Genomic DNA, 15391 nt, shown 5'->3' on the forward strand with positions numbered 1-15391 from the left:
GCGGAGGGAACCATGGATAGTCAAGCCAGTTGGGAGAGCCGGCTCTACTACTCAAGGCTTGTTTCTCCGATTCAACGCATCATGTTCCTCGCAAGTAGAAGCAATTCGTCGCTCAGATCATGGTCTTTGAGTATTCTGCACCCTGCCACATATAATAACTATACCTTTCTTGCTCTCTCCGCGTTGGTATGCCACCATTCTTCGAGTTTTGTGCGTGTTCTAGCCGACGAAGGCGAAATGAAGCTTAACCTTGATGCTGGGTTCGACGAATCCCCCAAAGACCAAGTGGAACTCAAAAAGCTGTCAAGCCCACATGGAGCCCCCACCCAAGCTTCCTTCGTGCCCAGAGCACTGAGGCCATTTCGATGGTGCCCCGCTCCTGCCATCAAATAATGTCGTCACTGGCACGACACGCTGCACACCACATTTGATCAATTTTATCATGATGCACTTTCGCCGGCTCAACCTCTTCTCACATTACTAGTCTGTAAAACTTCACATCCAGCACACTCCATAAAATCGACTCCCTTATTCCAATCTCATCCATCTCCCCATCATCATCACAATGTCCAAACACTCGATCACCGCGGAGCTCCTCTCCTCAAACCCCTCCGCCTTCCAAAAAGCCACCCAATCCAACTTTCTCAAATCCGCCGCTCTCGGCAAGACCCCCAAAGACGTCCTAGGAACATGGCTCGCCAATGACCGCCTCTACATCCACAGCTACATCAAAGCCATCGGCCGTCTCCTCACCATCCTCGATCTGCCCCAACAAGTCCCCGAACCCGCCGATCGCGATCCCGCTTCTATTAAACTGCTGGACTGGATTGTTGCGTCGATGGTCAACATCCGTCGCGAGGAGAAGTTCTTTATCGACGTAGCTAGGAAGTTCGGTATCGAGGTTAGTCTGAAAGCGCGGGGTGGCGGCAAGGTCGAAGATGCCGATAAACTCGAGGGTCTGCGTCGGTATGAGGGATTGTTTGGGTCCCTTGAGGCTGGGCCCGAAATTCTTCCCTGGTTGGAGGGTGCTGTTTTGTTTTATGCTACGGAAAAGTGTTATTTGGATGCGTGGACTTGGTCCAAGGCTCAACTTGTCGAGCAGGAGGCGAGTCTGGACGCTGACGGTGGCGCGTTGAGGACGGAGTTTATCAATAATTGGACCTGCGACGAGTTTGTCCAGTTTGTGAAGGATTTGGGGGATATTATCGACCAGGGGGTGGGGGAGCAGGTTGCCATCCATGGGGAGGCTATTAAGAAGGATTTATTCGAGAGGGCGGTTAAGGTGTGGTCTGCGGTGTTGTCGGCCGAGGAGGCTTTCTGGCCGGATATGCCTGCAAACTTTTAGACATGTCCCTACAGCTCAACTGCTTCGGTTCTTAGTGCTTTGGTGGTTAGATTGGTAGGAATAATGTCCGAATTCACCGATGAACATCAACCATGGCTTTGAAGTAGAGAAATCATTACGGCTATGTTGTAGCATTTTACTTGCATAGTTCCCGTCGGGGTTTATTACCTTCAGGGTGGCTCGAAACCGATCACCACCAGATATCCATGTACACCTCATGTCTGAAAGCCTTATGCGTTGGAATATACTCCTCGACGTCCTTCCAGTCAGGGTTTCCTGATGTATAGCAGTCCACATGTGGCAACGCTCCTCCCCCGAAACCGGTGGAGTACTGTGGTCGAGAGGGTCAATGACTCCTTCACCTGCCTCAAGGCATCTCTATACTTACTCGGCGGAGCCCGTCCCGTCCTCCCATTTTAAATGAATGATCTCATCTAAAGCTCTAAAGCCCAGCGGTGTCGATCTGTCTCGCTTGAATTGGACAACGCCCGCTCTAGGAATAAGTATTTTCTGGTGGCCGCCTCAAGCCATCGAGCTATGCAGAGGCGGAGGTGTATCTTCAAGGTTTCGTACACCGTCAATCCCGCTTCTAGGCAAAGAAAGCTTCTGGGTGCGAGACCTATGTAGTGGCGTTATCTCTGCATCGGGGAGAACGGGGTATTGGAATGGTACCTTTAACACAATATCATCACTTATGAGGTATGCCTGAACTGAGACACTCCTGTGGGCGATCGTGGAAGGGCAGAAGGTTGCGCATTTCGTTCTGAAGATGACAATGGAAGCCGAGTTAGATGACTTTTGGCTTATTAGTTAGTGATCACAATCACAAAAGTCAAGACACAGTGTTTTTTGGACATTAATCCATTGTAATCATGATGGTGAATGGCATTGATTGGCTACTACTTTAGGATATCGAGATGCCTCTGGATGATCTCAGGGCAAGAATGGCGTTCCGGCTTCGAGGCTGGAAATATAAAAGCACCGTCTGCCCTTCTCCCCGTTCTCCATTCTGTCTTCCTCATCTGAAACTCCTCATAAAAAACGAAATAATTTCGGGTTGAAGATGGTACGGTGCTATAGTCGGCCAGGTCCTTTATCTTTAGGATTAATCCAAAGGCCACGTCGGTCAGCGAGATACCCACAGCAAAACACAGCCTACCCCCCAAATCTATCTAGACTTGCTCAGCCTGGAGTCAGGATTGCCAGACGTCGTGACAGCGGGGGCGTGCGAGGGCGTAGGCGCTGATACCTGCAGCGATCAGTGTCCTGGCCATCAGTGTGCTGGCCATCATGAGCTGTGCGGCGACAGGGTGTAGGAGCCGATCCCGCAGGGTAATTTGGGAGAGCATAGACCCGATTGCTCAGCACTGCCGGTTTCCGGGAGGTCCGACGTGGAAAGACACGGATAATTTAGGGTATCGGGAGAATGTGGTGAGGACCACATTCGCGGCTTCACTGCCGAACCATTGCTCGATGTCGACTTCTGTGTTGTGAAGCCAATCGTGCGGCCGTGCAGATGACGGCGGCGAAAAGTGGAAGAGTTGGACAGTATGGGCCTATGCGCCCTTAATACCAGACCTGAAGAGCCACCTGTGTAAGTCGAGTAGTCGAAGTCGTCGTGGTTGCTCGTGTGGTCTGGACGCTGGTTGGTTCTCGGATATATCTCGCCAACTCTTCTACCGTCTCCCTGGCCCCCGCCTTCTTCTGTCGTTCCTTCCCTTCGACGGCCCTTCATGCCAGTGCTGGTGTTGGTGGTTGTTGGGCCTCGAGGTCATGCCGTCCCGGCTGGAATTGCTCCACATGCATTCACTACCCGTGTTACTTCTGCATCTCGTGCTCCTATCGGTCGTCTCACGGGCGCTGCTCCTGCTCTCATGTTGCTGGTGCCTGTTTTTGGTGCCGACCGGCGTCCCTTGTGGTGGTGGTCGCGGCGGTCGTCGTGGTATTGTTGCTCGGCTTTCTGCTGGTGGTTACGTTCGACAGTTCTTGCAGCAGGATTTGCAAACAGACCTGGCGCTCACACGATGCTAGGAGATGGGTAAATTGTTCCCGGCCGTGGCTCTGCCAAGAGTCCCATTGCTGGATTCCGGTGTATTCAGCGAGTTATCTTGTCCGTTGGGGCAAGGAGCAAGAATCAAAGACGAAACCTCAAAAAAAGTAATGGGAGCCTCAAGAAGAAAAGTTGTCGCAGCTGCTGCCGAGTATCGATCGGCGGCGATGGTGATGAAGATGGCGATGATGGATTGGTCAAGAAATCGGGACACAATAATATGTTCCGCGGAGAATACCCAACAAGAATAAGTCCGCGTGTATCCCAAACATGGAAAAGAAGGTTGGCTCCGTCGCAGTCAATAAAGAAGGAAAGCGCTAGAATCAGAGGAGGAAAGAGGGAAGGAGTGAAAGCAACAGGGACCGACCACAGCCACATGATATAGCCTCTTCTAAGTAAGATCATTATAGATTGGAAGCAATTGTTGACAGCTGAGACTGAGATAATGATCGCGAGAGCCCTCTTCCCTTTTCCTTTCCCACACAGCCTCTGGTAACTAGAAGATCAGCTACTGATACAACTTTTGGAAGTCTCCTCCCTCCTCCTCCCTCTCTGCCTATTACTCTCGGGCAGCATTCGTTGCTCTGGTGGACTCAGCCGCTACTCCCTATATCCGTCGGTTATCGCCTTTAGAATCCGCTATAGCTCTTCGTAGTCTGATAGCCTTTGCCTCGGTTGTTTCGAGTAGGTGCAGCTCTCGGTGACTTTTCTTGGCGTCTTTTTCTGCTTGCGTAGCAGTTACCAGAGCCTTTCTTTGCGTGGTGCATCGATCTCGATCTCCACTTCCCTTACTTTTGGCCAGACGTCGATCGGGGCGTAGCGATCGGCAAAAATCTAGGAAGAGTGCCACAAAGCAAGCGACTGCGAGGATCAAGACCGCCCAGACGACGCCCACGCGAGGCCATGTGTCTGGTGGAGCGTTGGTGGGGGGAGTCTCGGTTTCTGCAAGAACCCCATCTTTAGTATTCGTGTCTACAGGCGCGGGCCGGTGATGACCTCGGCCATCGTCGCCCGGACGGTCGTAGTGGTGTTGGTGGTAGTGGTAGTGGTAGTGGCACGGGTCGGAGGGGCAGTGATGATGATGATTGTGGTGATGTTGCCACTGACAGGGTTCCATCTCGACTTCCCGTCTTCCTTCCGGATATGGGGTTTTTATGAGTAGCTTGGGGAAGGATTATCAGAATACTGATCGATCGATGCGTTATCTCAGTTTTGTTTCGAGGATTGACAGCGCCGAGGAGAGATGGTTCATGTACCACTTCAAACAATGAGATGAGAACGGCCACATGCCTCAACAGTTATGGACCCAACGTGGCAGCTTGATGTCGTAGACGGAACGTCGAGGTTGTAAGTTTCCAGTTGTAGAGTTTGAGGCCCGCGACATCGCCGGCCTCATTTGCCGATGTCGAGGCTGAGGGACAAGACCGATGCCTTGGTTTCCCTCGAGCTTCGACTCCGCCATCAATTCGAAATCGACGGCACCATTGCCGCGGCTTGCAATCCGGACCGCAGAGGACAACCCCAAAACTGTCGAGATGGTGAAGAATGTAGGGCAAAAAGGAAGCTAATAAACGAAATGGCGACTTACAAGCCGGAGACGTATATGAAAAGGTGATTGAAAATGAGACAAAAAAGTCAAAAGGAAAATCCTTGGACGCACCCGGAATCGAACCGGGGACCGCCTCTATGCTAAAGAGGAATTATACCACTAAACCATGCGCCCATTCTTTGGTGGTGGTCCACATTACAAAGAGCTACAAGTAGATGGCGCCAGCGCAGTCCGAAATAAGTCTTGCTCGCCAACAGAGTGGATCTTGTTAGCTTATTGCAATGGAGTGTTGAGAAATATCGCGATGGACTGCCAAACTGTGGCACCTATGAAAAGGGATCTTCCAAAGTCTTTGGTATCTTTGGAATGCGTTACACGCCAAGGGCAGACATAAGACGAAGGGAAGAAGCCAGAACAACAAGTAAATGAGTGCCACTAGCTAGAGCTCTCCTCGAAACGGATTCCCTAATCGTTTCTTTAATTACCTTGGCATAATAACTGTACCCCAAGTCGGTTGACAATCATAGATAATGGTAACGAGAACCGTGTCTATAGGGGAAATTGAATTAAGCTTTACTGAAGACTGTCTAGACCATAACCTGTGTGAACCACCAGTCTCCGTATTACAACACGCGGCATCATGAATAGCGAGACGGTAATTCTTCTCCCATAGATAAAGATTCCGCTCTAGGTACCCCGTTCAGATTTCATATCAACTCGGAGGTTCTATTCAACTGGTGGGAAGAGCTGGCAATTATCTGAGTGAGACCAATTCCTCTGTCCCAGGGCTATCTATATGAAATCGTCTTGCCTTTCATTCGGTTCGAGGTCCCTCCGGTTCAGGGGGCGCACTGGTAATCTCCTATCTCGAGATAACCATTCCCCAGAAGCCTTCCGCTTCCTCTTAAAATTAATACCCAGAACTTGTCGGAAATCCTATCACTTTGTTAGCATGACGCAAAGCCGTCAGCATCATTAGTGTCTCACCTCGAGCGTCTCTGATAGGTTTCCTTTGGTCTCCACGTCAAAGGTGAACCTTGCAAGGTGTTTTTTCTTTCGTTGAAGGTTGATGATATTCTGCAAACAGTTAGCCGGGGTTTAAACCAGAAGAAGTGCATCTCCAAGTCGAGTACCTGCTCCACACTGTTCTCCACGAGATATCGGAAAATCGTGACTTCTCGAGTCTGACCTATACGAAGGACTCGCGCAATCGCCTGTTCTTCTACTGCTGGGTTCCACTGAGGCTCGACAATGTGCACTCTGTTGGCAATTGCGAGGTTCAATCTGTTGCGACGTAGGTATCAATTAATCTGTCTTAGCAAAGGGGTCAGCCGGCTGAGATGGACATACCCAACAGCACCGGTTCCAATGGTCATCAAGAGCACAAGCAGTTGGGGGTCTTCCTTGAACGCCTTGAGATGTTTCGATCTCTCTGCGTAACCCACCCGGCCGTCTACCTGACGATGTGGAATCTTGGCTTCCTCGAGAAGCTGGGAGAGGCGGTCCAGTGTCGATGTCCAGTATGAGAAGATAATGCTGGCTAGGTTAGCGAGAGACCACTGAAGGTAAGGACATAATACGCTTTACCTCTTATCTTCCGGCCTGCTGCGCGCTACATTCTGCACAACAGCAGAAAGTTTCGTCGAGAAGCCACTAAGAGGGACAGGATGTTCCTGTGTTACCAGAACATGATCTACCTCATCGAAGGCCATGCTTATATCATCAATTCTGTCATCCGAGTCGCTTCCCTGGCTGTCGGTGGAGCCCGGGGTGGCGCAAGACAAATCCAATGGTCTGCCGCATCCTGGACAGAACGAGCAGTCGTCCAGAAGCATGAGACTGTCTTCGTCCGTGGCCCTACATCGCTCGCATTCGGCTTCCAAATGCAGCAGAGGCGCCTCAGTATCTTCAACCGATGAGAATGTCCCAGCGTTACAGAGCATGCGCATTTTGATAACCGCTGTGAAAAGCTTATTATTGCGCCTGGAGACATCTCTCTTAGAGTTGAGAGAATCGATCTCCCGCTTTGTCGTATCCAATACCAGATCATGAAGTCTGCGCTCTTCAGATGAAAGTGAGAGTACAACCTCTTCTTGTCTCGAAGGTGGCAAAGTCAGACACTTCTCTGTCCTCCGCAAACAGCAAGCCTTCAGGTATTTTCGAAGGGGCCCTGCGAAGTTGGATTTACGTTTCAAAAACGGGCCCAGAACGTGTTTCTGAAAGGCTGCTTTGGTCGAAAGGGGTGGAAGCCGGAGGAATTGAGCCAGAGAGGCTAGATCCTTCAGTTTATTCTGGATGGGAGTACCAGAGAGGCACCATCTGCTCCTACTGGAGAGACTTACAGCAGCCCGAAATTGCTTAGAACCAGAGTTTCGAATCCAATGGGCTAGATTTCGTCAGCTATTGGACATCGACTTATGAGAGAGAAGTAGCCTAGAGTCCGTACCTTCGTCTAGTACTACGCGATACCACTCCATTTGCTGGAGGATACCTTGGCCGGCGTGGTCTGCGGCTAGCGTTCCATATGTAGTCAATACCACGTCGAATGATCTCAGAGTCTCCGGATCTCGAGGTCGATCGGGACCGTGGAAGTTGACGGTACTGAGAACTCCTGGATAAAAATGACTATGGAGATTAGCAGCTGAATATCGAAGGGGGATGTCACAATTGTTTACGTTCGTATTTCCGAACCCCAACTTTCGAGAAGCTCTGCGAATGGTTAGAACATTTTCAACCGTACGGCCTCTCCGACTTACGAGCTGATGAGACAATGACCAGAGTCGCTTTCGTGCGAACTTTGGCCTCCACGGATTCGTTTTCGCGCATCTCGTAAAAGTTGCCGAAACTCTCTGCCAGGGCCGCAGAATGCAAGATCGCCGTGAGCATAGTAAGCGTCTTGCCGAGTCCCATTACATCTGCGATCAGGCCGCCAAAGGAAATAGATGTGACCTCTTTGGTACTAGCAAGTAATGAGCCGATGGATCCATTATAAAAGAGGAGAATGACCTTTGCATACAGACTCGCCACGCCTTGGCGTAGCTGGGACAAGAGTTGCTGCCAGAATCCTTCATCTTCCCTTTGAAGAATAAAGCGCAGCCCATCCTCCTGATGTCTGCGTTGTTTTCTCTCTTTAGCATAAACTCTCCACTTGATTGCTATGTTTCGTTTCACTACTTACTTTTTGAGGGTTGAGGTGAGCCCAGCAGGTAACGCCAGGGTCCCCTCTGCAGGCACATCTGCCAGAGACTCCAGTATATTCCCAACCTCTTCCGAAACTTTGATCTTCAAAGCCCATGGGGACTCACTACCCATGCCTATGAAGTCATTCATATTTAAGTTGTCGTCAGCAAATGTGAGGAATTGTGGGTTGTAGTATTCGACCCCAGCAGACAACGACTTGGGGTGTTGGAGATATGCAGAGACTCTTGATAGTTGGGATGCCACGTCGTCAGCGGTCAACCTTAAGCCAAAGATGTTAATGGACACATCAAATGATTTCAATCCCAGTTTACCTCCCCTCTGACGCTTCGTTAGAGCGCTGGTTTGGGCGACAGCCTCAAACCGCACCATTGGCGTTCCTCTGAGAGCCTTCAACTTGGAGATGGTCCGTGTATCCAAGACCGCAAACTCGGCTCCAGTTTCGGAGCAGAGTACATAGTAGTGGTCTTGCGCCCGTAAACAAAAGTGTGCGAATGGTGAGGCGCTTTCGGTAGCGGGCAAATGGCATGATATCCCGGTTTTACCCAGGACCTTTGCCGCCGCATCATTTAACTGACGATAAAGTGTGAGAGGTGATAATTCAGTCTTTCTGACAAACTCTGTGCCTTACTGCGCCGTAACAGACTTCATCGCCAAACAATTTGGGGCCAGGAGGAGATTCAACTGCTCCTACCGGCCCTGTGTTCGATGTGTGATCGGCACTTGGCTCTCCAGGATATCTTGAGGAACTGATATAGGTTAAGGTCAGTGGACACTGGACGGCACGACGACGAGCTCGTATGGTAATATTAAATGAACCTGGATTCCTTACGTTCCAAGGCCTCCCTGCTCTCTGTTTTCAAGCCTCTTCATAGTTAGGGGCTGCGTTTCGTCAATCTCGTTGTGGCTTGCTTTATCTTGGGTGAAAGGCCCCATCGCAAGCACCGCATACATTTCGTTCTTCAATAATAGTGTTGAGATGAAAGAATATCTTGTTTTTTTTTTTTTTTTTTTTTTTTTTTTGGGGGGGGGGGGGGCTGGCGGAACTATTGGCTGTCGAACCAGAGTCTTGGAGGAATTAAATAAACGCTCTGGCGAGGCATACCGCTTGAAGGCGCCCAACCAAAATATTTTTGAGACAGGGCGTTTTCTCGATTGTCATAGACTCATACCCAATGGGCTAGGGCCCAGGGGTTGCCAACGAGTGACAGCGCAACAGCTGGGTGGCTAAGCCGCCGCCACGAAATACGGTGTCATGCACGAACTTCGCATCTCACATGCCTGCGAATTAGAAATCTCCACGCTGACCTGAGAGGTTTGCGGCGGAGGTACCCGTAACCCTATCCAGGCAAGAGTGGCTCAGCCTACGATCCATGTAGTGTCAGGAGTTGGTGGACCAGGCTAGGTGATGAGGCCCCGGGAGGGTAAGGATGGAGCCTGGTAACGGGAGATTGGACGCCCTAAGACGACTGTTCTATGTATTGTTCGAAAGGATCGCCAGCCTGCCCCTCACAATGGCGCACTTCATCTGAGAATTAGCAAGGGGTCAAACCTGGCAATAACTTCATACAATCTATCACGCTGGAGACACAGAAAGGCCATGACTGTATTTACCGTTAAACCGAGTTAGCCCGTTGTTTGCTGCACATTTCCTATTCCTTCAAGCCCTGCATGAGTGCCCAACACGTCTAAGTCGAGAAAAGATGTGCAGGTACCCAGCCACAAAACGATCGGGTATTCCCAAGCCTTGCATGTCCTTTCCCCTCTTTTGGGCCCCGCGTGAGGGTGCCTTGAAGTACACCTTGGCTTCGCGCAACTCACAATCCTATTTTATCCATTTCCATGAGCTCCTTTGGCTAGTTCTCTAATCTTCATCGTTCCCGCCACCAGTCCTAGAATATCTAGTTGCTGGCCACGCTTTCCATAAGAGTCCGAAGGAAGGGACTCCGGTAACACGTAACCTCCCTTGAAGATGACGGGACCAAATGCGGATAGCTTTCAGCGAGCGCTCAGTCGATTCAAAAGGTCTCTTTCTCCAGACCTTGTCAGTCAGTTTGCCGTCTGCACTTTGCAAGATGTGCGCGACATTTGCCGCGATATGCAGCAGAATCACGGATGGGACGGGAAACTCTGGCATATGCGACGACTTGACGGTTTCATCGAGGCCATAGAGCAGCTCGGCAAAGTAATTGATGTGTTCGTGGACGCAAATCTGCTTGTATGCTTCATATGGGTGAGTGACGATAACCTTCTTCATAGTCGGTACTTGCTGACGCTTGAAAGGGCCCGGTCAAGTTCCTGCTCCGGGTGAGTACCAGCGATGAAATTGTGCTTCTCGAATCTGAATTTGAAACTAAACGGAGCCCTTAATCTCAGATGGTACGGGCTTATCCAAAATTCCTCGTCAAGTTGCTCGACGTATATGACCAGGTCGGAAAAGCCATACCTGGTCTTCTGCATTACCAGGCCAGCTTCGAGAAACACCCTGCTCTAGCCGCTGTTCTCGAGGATTACTATTCAGACATCTTGAGATTCCATCAAGCAGCTCTGGTAGTCTTCACACGACCCAGTAAGCTCTTTCCTTTCCCACAACCCTACTTTACGGATGCTTGTGAATGCTGAAACTACACAGAATGGAAGAGAATGTTCTTGTCCTCCTGGAAAGGGTTCGAGACGGAATTCGGGCCAATTATGCAAAGTCTGGCCAATCGACGCGAATTGCTGGAAAGTGAGAAAGGCTCGGCAACTCTCTACGAGATCCAAAAGCTTCGGCAGGACTTTTCAGCCATGCACGCGGAGCAAAGACAGCAAATGAAGCAAGAAAGCCTCAGGAAGCACAGGGCACGAGTATCCGAAATCGGGGAAAAGTTACAGGCTCCGGACTATCAGATTGACCAAGTGGTCTCCACGGAAGGAAGAAACGGAGACAGCTCTGGGAGGTGGATATTTTTGGATCATAACTTCCAGGCCTGGTCCAGCAAAGACAAACCAGGCCATGCCGTTCTATATGTCAACGGCGTGCCCGGTGCAGGTGCGTCGTCGTCCCTTAGCGTGACTGATTAAATGAAGTCCTGACGGCGGTTTAGGCAAGACGACGTTGATGTCAGCTATTATCGAGAAACTCCTAGGGGAGAATGGTTCTGGTGCCAACGGGTACTGCGTCGCTTACTTCTACTTCAAGCACGAGCAGCCAAACAAAGAGTCGCACAACAGTCTTCTCCGAGCGATTTTGTGGCAACTCATTGGCAAAGATCCCGCCATATGCGATCACCTTTACGGCAGTATATTGTCTACTGAAGAGGTTAATTTGCGGTCAACGAAGAAACTCGAGGAGTTGATCATGACTGCTTTGGAAAGCTATCGGATCTCTTATATTGTCCTTGACGGCCTGGACGAGTGCGCCCCAAATGAAGCACCAAAGTCGGTCAAATGGTTCCTATCCCTTGTTAATGGCAAATTGCAGGCCACGAGCGCTGTATTGCGTGTGTTGTTCTGCGGTCAGCGAGATGGCGTTCTGGATAAGTTGCTTGCAACCCAACCTTCAATCTCCCTGGAGACACCCTGTCATATCGAGGACGTTCGTCGGTATTGTCGGGATTTCTGTGGGAAGATACGGGAGAAATTCGATATTCCTCCAAAAATGGAAGAAGACATCATCACCCGTGTTGCAAATGAGGCAGAAGGTATCTAATGAATCCAAGGCGCTCTTGATCGATGTTAACAAAATTACAGGCATGTTCCTTTACGCTCGTGTCGTATTAGAAAACCTACTGAACCAGAAACAACTTTCTCGGCTCAGGCAAGAACTTGAGCCAGGAACCTTTCCCCGGGGAATCGAGAAGGCGTGAGTACATCAACACTCGGAAAGCTTAGTTTCAAGACCTGGAAGTGACGAATACTCCGACATAGATACGAAAGGGTGGCTGTGCGGATATTTGAAAAGTCATCAGATGATGATGACGGAGGCGAGTACGCATTGAAAATCTTAGGTTGGGTCATTTGCGCCAGACGGCCCCTTCGATGGCGCGAGATCCAGTCCCTTTTCTGCATCGACCCAGTCGAGGGGGTCGTTGACTACGAGGAAAGAAGGCTCAGGGTTACGTGCAAAGACATTTGCGGATCTCTCATCGACGTGCATCATCCGGCCGATAAGAAGGCGGGCCCCGAAGATATCATAAAGATTGTTCATGAGACTGCTCGAGCGTAAGTCCTCAGTCCTTATTTACAGTCCTTAGACAGGCATCAGCTAATTTGCGAAGATATCTTGTCCAAAGAAAGTGGATCGACACTAGTCTTGAGCACGCCAAGGCTGCCATCTTCTGTTCGAGATATCTCACATCAGGACCATTTGAATGTGGAATTGCCGGGAACGATATTGATGGCCATGCGGTAAAGGGATACTATGCTTTCCAAGACTACGCCGTTCAGTATTGGTACGACCATTTCCGGAAGTGTGCTGGGTTAAGCGCAACCTTAGACCCATGCCGAGAAGCAATGAAATCGGCACGAGATTTTATTAAATCTTACGGGCTTTTATCAAAAATGGGAGAAATTCATGATATACGATGGCCCGAGGATGTTGCCAGAGCCCTCGAGAGGCTCCCCAAAGACGGAAACAAGAGAAACGCATATTTCAATATCGAATTCAGGACAATCGAAATTCGGAAGAGAATCGAAGCGCTTCAAGGTCGACTTCTGGATCCTGCAGAGCGAGATGTTCTTACCAACCTCCATGGAACAGCGGCACTCTACAAATGCTCTAAGCCGTGGTGCGAGTTTTTCACGGTCGGCTTCGGAAATGTGGAAGAGCGCAAACAACATGTCGACGGTCATGACCTTCCGTTCCGTTGTCCCTTTGAAGATTGCTTTGCATTTCGACTCGGATACGCTACTCAGTCACAACTGGACCATCATAAGAGACATCACCACCCTGAGCTGGACGATGGGTTTGAGTTCCCTAAGGTAGCCACGAAGGAGGAGGCAACACTCTGGAAGGCCTCCACGCGGGGCGATTTACCCATGGTCGAAGCGTTACTAGATTCCGGCGTAGATCTCAACCAACCAAGCAGACCCGGTGGCATGGAGACTCCGCTCTATTTGGCAGCAAAATTTGGTCACTTTGATGTTTGCGAGTTGTTGCTTAAGAGAGGTGCTAGTATCGATTTTACTGGACGAAGTAGGGCTAGTCAACGGACAGCACTGCATGCGGCCCTGGTGGCTGGTAACCGAGACATCGTTCAGTTGCTTGTTAGCCAGAAAGAATGTCTACCGGACGAACCCGACGGCTACGGCCGGTCGCCATTTTGCGAAGCATGTGCGCTTGGCCACTTGGACATTGTCAAGATCTTGTTTGAAACAGGGAAGATCCAGGCTGATCTACGCCCAGCACGCCACCCTGAATGCTACAGCGACGGGTCCGACGAATCGACGACAACACCTCTCGGCTACGCTTGTGGCGCAGGACATTTTGCTGTGGTGCAATACCTCCTGCAACAGGGGCAATCCAGCTTGGTTGATGAGGACGTTATAAACAGAGCTGCTCGTCGGGGTCACAAAGCTATCGTCGATTTGCTCCGTACGGCAACTGCGAAGCCATCTCGGAGCGATGGTCAGTTGCCGGACCCAGGTGATGACTGGGTTGTGAATTTCAACCAAACTGTCCCCCGCCAGCTGGATGTCGATCTCCTCCATACTCTTAAGCATGACAACGCTGTCGTATGTGTTGGCTTTAGCCACGATGGCAAGTATGTAGCAACAGGCTGCAAGAGATCTGCCCGAATCTTTGATGTCAAAACGGGCGATAATGTCTGTGTTTTTCGAGACGGTACCGAAGACATGTCGGGCAGTAACTTCGTCCGCAGCGTTTGCTTCTGCCCCAATGGCAAATATCTTGCCGTCGCTGGCGAAGACAAACTCCTTCGAGTTAGTTTCTCTTATCATCTCTAATCCCGGTCACTGCCCACGTACTGACGCGCGTTCTCCGGCAGATTTGGGACATTGCCTCCAGGATAATACGCAGCACCTTTTCTGGCCACGAGGAAGACATTTATTCAGTCGATTTTGCCTCCGATGGTCGTACCGTTGCGACGGGTGGCGGTGACCGTACCGTGCGCCTCTGGGACATCGAGCAGAGACAAAACACTCTCGTTCTCAAAACCGACGATGTCGTCACAAGCGTTGCCTTTTCACCCGACGCCAAGTATATCGCTGCGGGTTCTATGGACGGGCGCGTCCACATTTGGGACGTCCCACTTGGGCGCCATCTAGAGACACTTGGGGGTCTGGGGGACGGGCTTGCCACCCATACTATTGCAGTCTCTCCCGACGGGAAGAGCCTCCTTAGTGGTAATAGTCTAGATAAGACCGTGAAGATGTGGGAACTTGCGACATACCGTGGTCTATCTACCCTCGTTCTTGGGGGTGACAAGTGCGTCAGGACGTTTGCTGGCTATCCAGTAAGTAGCTTCCGAGCATTTCTTTGTGCGCATATTACTGACAGGGATTTGTATAGGATGGTGTTCTCTCGGTTGCTTATACTGCCGATAGTTCTTGGGCTCTCTCAGGATCAGCGGATAATATGGTCCGGTTATGGGACCCTCGCACCGGCAAGATTCAGTTCATGCTCCAAGGTCACAAAAGTGGTGGCGTCGTAAGCATCGCCGCGAGCCCGACCGGCGACTGCTTTGCCACAGCGTCCTTTGACAGGACGGCCCGTATCTGGATATACAGGAGAAGGTAAACATACTAACTGATAGTGAAACTATGCTGCGGGGGCTCCTGAGTTTATCAAGTGGGGAAATGGTGACTAGCAACACCACGAGTGGCAGAATCTACTCTGCATATATCATCCTTTTTAAGCCCAGAACGGCAACCAAGTTGTACTCCATCCAGGAGACGGACTAATTCTCAGAGGCACCAGCTGGAAGAGGCCTGAGAGGGAAGGAATGATTGATATAAGAATTACGACGTCCCCATTCACTGATCCGTAAAATACTTAAGATTTAGCGTCAAATCTAAACCTACCTTGTCAGCACTTCGCAACAACCTACCATAGCGATAGCGCTCGGCCCCACTAAACCGATATTGCCCTGGTGAACTTCGAGTATAGGCAATGCAGTATATTTATGGGCGAAGTATGGGAAAGATTTTAGAAAGCTAGCGAAGCTGCTAGTACTTGACCCTGCAACCCACACCCACCCAATGACGGATGTGAAATAAACAACAACCGTACAATGCGGCGCGGGCGTTT

General features: G+C 50.4%; 1 protein-coding gene and 2 pseudogenes across 1 annotated transcript; 2 read left to right on the plus strand and 1 right to left on the minus strand.

Moving 5' to 3' along the window:
* Nucleotides 1-565: 565 nt before the first annotated feature.
* Nucleotides 566-1345, plus strand: SAPIO_CDS9420 (annotated as a pseudogene; the record flags this gene model as incomplete).
* Nucleotides 1346-5854: 4509 nt separating this feature from the next.
* On the minus strand, nucleotides 5855-9015 carry SAPIO_CDS9421 (uncharacterized protein; the record flags this gene model as incomplete). Its single annotated transcript, XM_016790827.1, has 10 exons — nucleotides 5855-5880; nucleotides 6134-6228; nucleotides 6295-6480; nucleotides 6532-6968; nucleotides 7287-7330; nucleotides 7391-7555; nucleotides 7701-8056; nucleotides 8123-8715; nucleotides 8774-8891; nucleotides 8975-9015. 10 exons carry the CDS (start codon nucleotides 9013-9015, stop codon nucleotides 5855-5857), a joined length of 2061 nt encoding a protein of 686 aa, XP_016639337.1.
* A 1099-nt stretch (nucleotides 9016-10114) lies between these two features.
* On the plus strand, nucleotides 10115-14881 carry SAPIO_CDS9422 (annotated as a pseudogene; the record flags this gene model as incomplete).
* Nucleotides 14882-15391: the final 510 nt, after the last annotated feature.

This window comes from Scedosporium apiospermum (genome assembly GCF_000732125.1).
Source record: "Scedosporium apiospermum strain IHEM 14462 chromosome Unknown SEQ_SAPIO_0143, whole genome shotgun sequence".
NCBI lineage: Eukaryota > Fungi > Ascomycota > Sordariomycetes > Microascales > Microascaceae > Scedosporium > Scedosporium apiospermum.